This window comes from Epinephelus fuscoguttatus, linkage group LG2, assembly GCF_011397635.1.
Source record: "Epinephelus fuscoguttatus linkage group LG2, E.fuscoguttatus.final_Chr_v1".
Taxonomy (NCBI): Eukaryota; Metazoa; Chordata; class Actinopteri; order Perciformes; family Serranidae; genus Epinephelus; species Epinephelus fuscoguttatus.
Genome location: NC_064753.1, coordinates 46855519 through 46866686, shown reverse-complemented (window position 1 = coordinate 46866686; position 11168 = coordinate 46855519). Strand labels below are relative to the sequence as shown.

Sequence of the window (11168 nt, the reverse complement as noted above, 5' to 3'; positions counted from 1 at the left end):
CTGAATGAAGCAGTTTCACGTTACACATCAGTGTTTCTCTGACGCTGTTTGGCATGTTGCAGATGCACCTCTAACCGAGCACCTGCTAATGTGTGCTCACCTTATTACTGATCCTGACATTCAGGAGGTTTTTGTTACAGAGAGGTCTCAGTGAAAACACTGAATAAAGCAGTTGCATGTTACAAATCAGTGCTCTCATGGTGGAGGGGCTGCTAACTACGGTGGCCCACACAAAAATGTGAATGGCCCTATGTGGAGCCAGTGTTAGATTTGTCCGTTCTGGGCTACTGACGAAATAACAAGTCTTATTTCAGGTGATGATACGCCAAAGGAAACATGTTTATTACATTCCAGTTCTGCCAGTATATCCCCCTAAATCAGTGGTTTAGTGGAGGGCACATGCATGATATGGAGCACACACCTCTTTCTCTGGCTGTTCACTGTATACTCCCCTAAAAAAGGCATTGAAATATATCACAGAGTAAGCCCTCTTCCTCCTTGGTCACCCACCATCTACCCAGAAGTGCACCCACCTCTTCAACTACCACAAGACCACCGCCCTAAATCCTCCACACTGGACCTTTAAAGGTCAATCTTGACTTACCATGATTATTTTAATCATTTTTTTTTAATCATTCCAAGTGTTTCATGCTTTTTGTTCTGTCAGACATGGGCGTCCATACCTGACAGCATAGCCCCAGCTCCAATACCTCTCACAGATGTGACTGGGCTCTATCCAGCTCTGGGCCCTTGAAGCGACCTTGCGTACAGGCCCTGTAAGTGCATCATACTGGGAGTATTTCTTTTTATTCAGTAGGGTTTTTTTTCCTTAATCGTATCGCAAGCCCCTTTCCTCACCTGAATGTTGAAAATGTTTGTCTTCTCAAGTCACTTTAAGAAATCTTGACCCTCTATTGTACAGCTGCAGAAGGTTCAGTGTAATGTAGGCTGCAGCATGTGGACTGTGGGCTACAGACTGCAGTGTAGTGTAGGCTGCAGCATGTGGACTGTGGGCTACAGGCTGCAGTGTAGTGTAGGCTGCAGCATGTGGACTGTAGGCTACAGACTGTGCAGTGTAGTGTAGGCTGCAGCATGTGGACTGTGGGCTACAGACTATGCAGTGTAGTGTAGGCTGCAGCATGTGCTCTGTACTGTAGGTGGAGTTGAGTTTTTAAAGGCAGTGTAAAGTGATATTTGAGCACGGGAGGGTGGAGCACAGCAGAGAGGCAACTTCCTAAAAACACATTCCCTCACTCTGAGTGTGCTTGAGGCTGTTGTGTTGTCTGAAACTATGCAACTTTGTCACTGACTTCTTCACACACGGATTAATCTCAGTTTCACCGGAGCTGACTTCTCTCCGGCACACACATAATCTGCTGCTTTCACTTTCACAGCGGAGGAGCGGACACTGAGGAACTTTAAGTTTCCTGGATGGAAACGGACAGTCTGCTGACCGGGAGTGTGAACGGAGTCTCCGGGGATTATGGCTCCTCGTCGGGTATGGGGGTCGGAGGGGCCCCGGACAACAGACGGATGTCGTACAGTGTCGCCGGAGGGTCGTGCAGAGTCGAGAGGGGCCCAGGTGAGTGGAGGCGGATCATGACGCGCTCAGGTCGGCGGCGTTTCCTCTGTTTGTTATTCGGTCCCAAATCCAGATGGGGGAGAATATTCAGAACAGCAGCAACACAACAATGTAAAGTCCTCCGTTATAAAGGAAATTAACCTGCTGTATTCAAACTATACCCAAATATAAGCACACAGGTGTCAGCTAAATGTACTTAAAGTATCAGAAACATTATTTTTTAAAGGAAATAATCCCCATCAGCACGGCAGGTCAAACCTAACAAGGGGCCCCCTGTAGCAGCACTGAGCTATGTGCCCCAAAGACACCTTCACCACCACCATCACCTGGCAGTATGTATACTTCATGTTACCTTCAACTGCACAGACTAAACAGATTTATACATGCAGCATGTCAGCATATTATTAGCCCCTTGGCTTGGGAACCAGAGGGTTGCCAGTTCAAGTCCCCATATAGACCAAGCATGGAGAGGTGCCACTTCACCCTCTGGGCACTGCCAAGGTCTCCTTGCGCAAGGCACTGAACCCCCAGCTGCTCAGGACACCCATCTAATGCAGCTCCCTCGCTTTGACATCTCTCCATTTAATACATGTATAGATCTATGTATTTCAGCCCTGTGTGTATGTGACAACAGCATGGAAAAGAAATGATTTCCCCTCTGGGATTAATAAGTATATCTATTTCTTCTTCTTCTTCTACTACTTGTTAAAATGATGATGCAAAATTCTGATTTAAACTGACACTGTTGTTTAATGGTAGTGGGACAGTAAATAGTGGGATCTGCATTTGTATTTATCACAGTCTCTAACATTTAACATCATAGCATTGCTTTTTGTTAAATCTGAGCTAAAGAATTAACATTTGCAGATATCAGAAAAAAGTAAAATGAAATAATATATATATAATATATGATAATAATAATAAGATATACTTTATAATAACCCCTAATCACATTTGGGGGCCCCTGAGGCTCTTAGGCTTTGGATCAGTGCCGCTGGCGGATCTAGCTGCATCTGTGCCCGCCTGTATTTTTGTATTGGATTGTTATCACTGATACATTCACTTGTAAGTGGCATTTTATTGTTGTACTGGTTTGTAGTGGAGCTAATTGTTAGCCTGTTGGTTTTAGGACTGGTGACTGAGGAGGCCATTAGAGTCAGCGATAATACTAATTTAGGCTGTTGCATTTATGCTCAGTTGTTATTAAGGAGCCTAATGCATGACAAGCAAACATATCCTACACCGTCATGCCTCCAGCAGCCTGAACTGTTCACACAAGACAGATTTGTTTACGCCACATTCTGACCCTTCCATCTTCTAGATTCGTCAGATGAGGCAACATTTTTCCATCTTCTACAATCAACTTCAGTGAGCCTGTGCGCACTGTAGCCTCAGTTAACTGTTCCTAGCTGACAGGAGTTGAACCCGCTTTTATCCGTCCACTTCAAGGCTCTTCAATGCTCGTCTTCATAGCAGCGTTGTAACGCCTGGTTATTTGATTAACTCTCACATTTGTGGTAGCTTGAGTAAGTCTGGCCGTTCTCCTCTGACCCCGCTCATGATCAAGGCGTTTCTCCCACAGAGCTCCCACTGCCTGCTTGTTTTCTGTCTTCTGTCACCGTTCTCCGTTAACTCCGTTAAGACTGTTGTGCTTGAAAGTCCAACAAGATCAGCAGTTTGTGAGACACTCCAATTAACCTGTCACACACCAGCAATCCTTCAACACTCAAAGGCACTGAGATCACATTTCTGATGTTTGGTCTAAAGAGTAACTGAACCTCTTGATCAGGTCTGCTTAACTCTATGCACTGGGTTGCTGTCATACAGGACAGGTGTACCTAATAAAGTGACCACTGAGTGTATAGTTTTAAAGGTCCAGTGTGAAAGATTTAGGTGGATATATTTGCAGAAATAGAATATGGTATAACGTATTATGTTTTCTTTAAGTGTATAATCATCTGAAAATTACAGTCGTTTTGTTTTAATAAATTAGAACGAGTCGTGTATATAGGCAGCGGGTCTTTGTCATGTTCACCGCCATGTTGTTACAGTGGACCAGAACAGACAAACCAAACACTGGCTCTACATAGGGCCATTCATGTTTTCGCGTAGAAGCCTATCAGCACCAAGCAGCATCTGGAAGACGCTGATTTGTAATGTGAAACTGCTTTAGTGTTATTACTGGTTTAAATCACCTGGTCTGCTTGTTTAGGAGAGGAAGAGACCTCTATGGATGATTCATCTCCAGGTAGAAACCTACTAAGCAATGAACGCTGAGGGAATTCTAACTGGGAGAAGTTTCAGCTGTTTGCAATCTGCAATCCTCACCACTAGATGCCACTAAATCCCCCTAAATCTTACACACTGGACCTTTAAAGCAGAGGTAGGCAACCTGTGGCTCCGGAGCCACATGCGGCTCTTTCGTCCCTCTCCAGTGCCTCCCTGTGACTTAGGCAAAAAATTATATACAAATTAATAACGGCTATTTTTTCACATTTCAGTCTTCATTTTTTATTGTCGTAAACCGTGGGGGATTCTTACATTCTCCATTTTAAAATTGTGTATCATATGCACAGAATAAATAAATATTTTTGCAGTTCATCAACTAAATTTGCATCATACGGTCTATCACCTTTTTCATTAAAGTTTGCCAATTCTCAATAGCAGTGGCTCATCTTGGATCTCCCCAGCCAAGCTATGGATTCCTGATCGAAAAAAAGTCTTGGAGGACAGTAGAGAATTCAACAGTGTGGACATATTTTTTTGCATTTACCACAAACCCTGCAAAGTTTAAGTACCAAACAACTATAAATAGCCTACTGCGGAGCAGCCACCTTGTGGTAAAACATATTAATAAATGCTCATTTAGACCGATGTTGATTGGTGATTTTAGATTGTTGCTTTCATTATAAGGCACAGATATGTGTTGCAGCTTCAGGCGGCTTATTTAAGAGCTTTTTTTGGGCCAAAAATGGCTCTTTTGATAGTAAAGGTTGTGGAGCTCTGCTTTAAAGCATCAATTTACAGCTGTCAAATCAGTGCAACTGATTGTAAAATCATATTAGCACTAATTACGCCCAACCTCTTCAACTCTACCATGCGAAAGATAGTACAGACTTATTGTTGGTGTAGAACAGGGTTGTACAATGTAAAGCAGAATGTGGAAAGAAATACACAGTTGTCCGATGAGAAAAGTAGATAAATAGGTATTAATCTAATTAAGATATATTGATTTATTGTAGCTTTTTGATTAGTTTTATTCCACTTACTGTGATGCACAAGATACTGAAGTGTTGTGCAGATGAAGTGCGTACTCCCCCTCGTTATGGTTTTTAAAGTTAATTGAATTAAAGCAGCAGTGATGTGTCCTGTGACTCAGGATATTGTGGATTAAACGCTGTCATGCGTTTTATTTATAGACCCACTAAGTCCTATGGATGAAATTCTCATGTTGCATCAGGTGTTAAGGTACATGATGTGTCTGTACTTGACTCTCAAAGAGATGGTTCTGTACAGTGATCATACAATCACACGGTCCATTATCAAAACAAGGGACGTTGTTCAATAGTGGAAAACACAAAAGATGTTTCATATTTCCACATAAATCAACCAGGAGTATATTTTAGTCATTTCTGTTCAAGGAACCCAAAACTAGAGGATAAAAATCATTGATTCCGTCGACTGTGGAAGGAACAACGCCGTGTCTTGGGAAATCCTTGTTTCCCTATCTGACAAAGAGTCAGAGGAAAAGATCAGTTTCATGTCTGTGTTCAGTATAGAGACAGATCTGTGATGTATTTAGACTGGCTGATCACAAAGACTAGAGGCAGGGGGAAACTGCCAGCATAGCTCCATCGAAAGACCGACCATGAGACCATCTTATTAAAATGCTGCATCCTTTTAATTTGCGATCTGGACACCAACACATCCCTGAGTCACCACGGATTTGTTTAGTGCCATGACAATGTGCAAACCTGTAACCTCAGTATGAGGACAGGCTGCTGATAGGGCAGCTGGTATTATTGATTCAAGCTTAAGGTTTTGTGTATGGGTATGTTTATTACCGCACATTTACATCTGAGTGTTGTCGGATTAATGTAAAGGCTGCAGCAACACAATACAGGGAGATAATAAATGCATGTCTTGTTCTGCCTTTGTAAGAGCGCTGTGACCATCACTTAGTTCACATCTTAAACAAAAACTGTTCCATAAACTTGGAAACCATACGGATGAGCCACACAACTGTAGAGAGACTCTTCTCTTATAACAATAATTATCTCTCCTCACAGTCCAGAGCAGAAGAGGTTAAAAACTTTGTACAGTGCCAGCTGTTGGGTCCAACCCAGGGATGACTGAGACATAACATGAGCTACGCCCCAAACTTTCCCAAGCAGCCACAAAGACAACTCATTGCGTGTGCAAACAGTTTGATTTACTTGCAATTACATGTGAGCATACTGAAGAAAATAAAAGAAACCAAAGCCAAAGTTAACAAAACAGGCAGCCGAGCCCTACTCCCTGCAACACAACAGTATCTTCAGTGTTAACAATCTGTGTACGTATGCTGCAGTGGTCGGCTGGGAGAGGAGGACGATACACCCCCATTGCTGCCGAGCCGACAACATCTTGGCTCTTAATAGGGTGCTGTCATCACTGCGCACCAGCGATCTGCTCGTCCTGTCACAGACCTATTCACATAGACAGTAGGGTCGCAGGGGGCTGGAGCCTATCCCAGCTGACATTGGGTGAGAGGCAGGGTTCACCCTGGACAGGTCACCAGACTATCACAGGGCTGACACATAGAGACAGACAACCATTCACACTCACATTCACACCTACGGACAATTTAGAGTCACCAATTAACCTGCATGTCTTTGGACTGTGGGAGGAAGCTGGAGCACCTGGAGGAAACCCACGCTGACACAGGGAGAACATGCAAACTCTGCACAGAAGGGCTCTGACACCCAAGGATTTAAACCCCCCACCACGGGTTTCGAACTAGGAACCCTCTTGCTGTGAGGCGACACAGCAAGGGGTGACAATGCTAACCACTGCACCACTGATAGGCCGATATATAACAACTTCTTTGGCCGATAACCGATACTGATATCAATATATCCACTTTTTTCCCCACCTAATTTTAGTGATCATAAAGTCTCTTCTGTAGTGGGGTTAACATCATATTATACATGCACACTCTCATCGTGACGGCCCACCAGCAGCATGAAATACAATACTTTTCAGTGTATGTACTCATTTATTGCGCAACATAAGAAGAAGCATGTTGGCCGATACTGATGACATGCCAATGTTATCGTACATCCCTAATAGACAAAGACACTCACACACTGAAATTCACAGAAAGACACACAAGAATACAAAATATGATCACTGTAGTAACACAGCAATAATCATCTATGGCAGCAAAAGGCTTTACACGCAGCATGTGACGTGCAAATAGGAATGAATAAGATTTCCAACTAACTTCCTGTAATGTTATTCGTGTACAGAGAACCAGAACCCTTATAAATGGAATTGGAAGTTTGAGCACTAAATGAGAGAACTGAGAACAGCCTTCTTCCCTTATCTCGTAATTTTTTACTTACAGCAGCGTTTCAGCAGTGATATTGCTTCCTCTCATCTCACACACAAGGTGCCAAATGTAGTGCGAGTTTTGTGGCCTTTTCCTGTAAGGTCATTAAAGAAAATGAACATTACAGACAAGTGAATGCCTAGAAACTATTATTTAATGGATCAATAAAGTCATTTGCTCTGTGTCTGAAAAGGACTTAAAATTCAAAGTTTAAGTTACTCCATAAATCTGAATCATTGTAGCTGTGATACAGTGTATTGCTGGCCACTTAAATTCATACATCATTCTTCATTCTTTTTCTCAAACCTCTACAAGTGTTACTGCAAGTGTGGGAAGAGCAGCTCACACTTGTCCACTGTGGTGTGTGTGTGTGTGTGTGTGTGTGTTATCTGTATGCATTTCAGCCGTTTTAAGTGCTGCCCTGTCAATGACACCCGCCGCCATGACACATCCTGCTATGAAGCTTTGAGTCAGCAGCACCAAATGCGTGTGTGTGTGTGTGTGTGTGTGTGTGTGGTCAGAACTGAGTCATCTCGTCTGTCTTTGTAACTGCTGGATGGAAAAGTTACAGTCATTGAACATAATCACCTAACAGCTGTGGACTCGCTTATGCTGTGTGATAACCCTGAGTCTCTGTTAGCTTCTAGTTCATTTTGCTCTGATCTATTCAATGCTGCTCTATCTTAGGTCATTCAGTCTCCACATTATATGTTAACACTTGACATTTAGTACAAACTTTACAAAAAGAGCTAAATCTGGGATCGTATTCACAAACACTCTCAGAGAGCTCCTAGCTTAGCCTGAACATTTTAGTAAGGAGTCTTAGGTTAGGTGTAATTTAGGAAAGTTCAAGTCTGAGCAAGGAAGGGACAGAAACTTTTTTCCCTTAGTGAAGAGGTGGGGTCGACCCTGTTGCTAGGTGTGATGATTTCTTTTAACAGATGTGATTGGTTGTCACAGACACACCCTCCTGTGAGCCTGTAAGGTGAGGACACCCAGTGGAAATGAGATGAACTGCTGACTGTGAAAGTGATGTCATTGTTAGTGTGATCACTCTGCTGATGGAAGGTTGAGACAGACCAAAGTCATCACTGCTGCACTGTTGTGTTTTTAGAGTTTTCCAAATATCTTAGTGTTGTGATCTTTTTTTTTTAAAGCGTTATGAGAGAAATGTGTGTGTATCCCTCATGACATTAACCACACATATTACCCATGCATGATCTGGGGCCGTAGTCACAAAGCTTCCTAGTACCAAGAGCTGCTCCAAGTGATGAAATTCTAAAATAGTTCTTCCTAGAATTTTCCCTTAAAGTTAAGACTAGGTCCTTCTAAAGATATATGCTATTCACAGAGCACCTTAGACACCAAAAGAGCTCCTAGAATGAGGAGGACTTTTTTTTAAGAGGATTAAGAGTTTCTGAATCAGAGGAGAAAATGGCAGAAAGACAAAGAAGGAGGAGAAATATTCTCCAACGCTGGATGACAGTGAGTAAATTAAATGCTAGAGATTAGATTGTACAGGGGTATGTGCGGTTAATGTCATGAGGGATACGCACACATTTCCCACCTAACGCTACAACACAAGAAATAAAAAAGATCACAACACGAAGGTATTTGGAAAACTGGGCAGAGCAGCAGTGATGACTTGAGTCTGTCTCAACCTTCCATCAGCAGAGTGATCACACTGACAATGACATCACTTTCACAGTCAGCAGTTCATTTCATTTCCACTGGGTGTCCACACCTTGCAGGCTCTTAAAGCGGTGTCTCTCTGACAACCAATCACACCTGTTAAAAGACTGCATCACACCTAGCAATGGGGTCGACCACACCTCCTCATTCAGGGAAATGTTTCTGTCCCTTCCTTGCTCAGAATTGCTCTAAGCTAGGACTCTCTACTAATGGAGCTCTCTGAGAGTGTTCTCAGAATGATTGGGAATATTCTAGTAGAGAATATTTCTCTGACCTCTTTGTGTTTACGCCATTTCCTCCTCTGCATCAGAAACTCTTAAGCCTCTTAAAAGTCCTCCACTTGACTCCCAACAGTTTTTCACCTTAGGAGCTCTTTTAATGTCTAAGATGCTCAGTGAATAACTTTCGTCTTTACAAGGACCTAGTTTTAACTTTAAGCGGAAATTCTAAGAAAACGTCACAATACTAAGAATTGTCTCAGAGTTTGGGAATACATCCCCCAGTTTGCCTTACCTCCCTTTTTGTGTCACATAATCTAATTCAGAGCCACTGTCAGAGGCCCAGGTCAAATAAATTCAAACCTCAGCCTCAAACATGAACTTACTATATGAATGTTGAACTCAAACATGATAATGATTTACTCCAGAGAAAGGTGCTCACCCAGCACATATGCAGGAAAAGTTCTTCCTGTTTCCTTCCATGGACGAGATAACGTGTCCTCTGGCAGAGTCTGGCTGAACACTTGGTTGGCATATCTTGATATAACTCTGAGAAAATATTTCAAGATAGTGAAAAATGCTCATCACAGTTTTGTAGAGTCACATGTGAGGTATTTAAATGTGCTGTTTTAGCTGAATAACAGTCCAAAACCCTAAGATATTCTTTGTACAAACATATATAACAAAGAAAAGCATGAAGTCTTCAAAGCCTTTTGATTTTTGTGACGCAACAAACTTTCTTGTAGTGCAGGGATACTCAACTTGTGTTGCCTGGGGGCGCTTTTACAAAATAACAGTTGGCCAGTCACTGGAGCACTAAATAGGTCAGGTTTACGCCAGGATGTTTCTAGGATTTTAGGACATTTGGGGCTTAGCCTGGACCTCTGTTGGCAGTCAGGGGCATCCTCACCTGGCTCCATGGCACCTAAAGCCCAGTTTAGACCAAAGATTTGTGACGAGACAAAAGTGTTTTAGAACGTTGCAGAGAAAAGATGCAGCAGTGAGAACTGGCCGGTCTGAGCTCGACTCGAGCTGGATGATGGTGTCACCTGCAACTCAGCTGGTCAAATTGCTGGCGGCTGGTTTTAGAAAGTTAAGCTTGTCACCTATTTCAGTAAAGTCCGCTGGTCAAGTCAAAATGACGGCTGAGCCCTCTGTTTCTGTTCTCCTGGTATCTCACTATCACTATCCTCATTCATATTTTAAGAAGCTACAAATTATATTCAGCCACAAAATAAGTCTGAAAAGTTGCAAATCAGAACAGAAGTACAGAGAGTTGTTGCATAGAGATAATACACTTGTCCTCATCGAGTTGCATTGGTGTGAACTGGCAGGTTTTTAGAACGTTGCGGAATGATTGACAGTAGTTGTCTGTTTCAACTCGTCTTGTTGTGAATCTTTGGTCTGAACTGGGCAAAAAAACTCCCATTGTGAATCAACTTATTTTCATTGTGAATTTGACAATAATTGGGAGACCACATGGCACCATGTCACGGGCCAAATTTGGCCCATGGTCTCCTAGTTGAGTGTCACTGGTCTAGTGCCACCGTGGGCACAAACTTTGTAAGAATAGCTCAATCATCAGGATGTGTTGTCCTCTCTCCAATGCTTTTGTTTTGTTGGGTGTGATATAGATTTCAGTCTCAAGTGTCGACTTATGTAGCTTTAGGCTTTTATCATTGATTTATCTACATATACATTAGTATGCGTGGGGGTGGGGGTGGTTTTGGTGTTTGAGTTGAGATAACCCACAGTTAGAAAAACAAGCCACACCTTTATTAAAGCTCTCTGCTGTATCCCAGCTTCTGTTTTTCCCAGTTTTGCCTCAAGAAAGAACAAACCTTCACCTCAACTCCCAATCCAACCAGTTCTAGAGACAACAACATCTAAGGCAGTTTGTGTTTTCCGTGTCAGCCGCAGAAAGTGTTCTGTTCTTCAGGAGCATTATTAAGTTTCTACTGAGTGAAGTGACACATGGGGATTCAGGACAGTGGAGATCACAGTGCTCAGAGCACGTCAGAGATACCTAAAGATCTTTGTTAATTCTACCTCGGAGACAGAGGAGCCGTTCAGATGGTCTGCC

The 11168-nt window shown here is 42.6% G+C and overlaps 1 protein-coding gene across 1 annotated transcript in view; it reads left to right on the top strand.

The window, feature by feature from the left end:
* Positions 1-1208: 1208 nt before the first annotated feature.
* tpcn2 (two pore segment channel 2) overlaps positions 1209-11168 on the top strand; it is a 37882-nt gene continuing 27922 nt past the window's right edge. Inside the window, exon 1 of the mRNA XM_049561668.1 lies at positions 1209-1582. Within this exon, the coding sequence (XP_049417625.1) occupies positions 1432-1582 (151 nt within the window). The 5' untranslated portion in view covers positions 1209-1431. The remainder of the gene's footprint in view (positions 1583-11168) is intronic.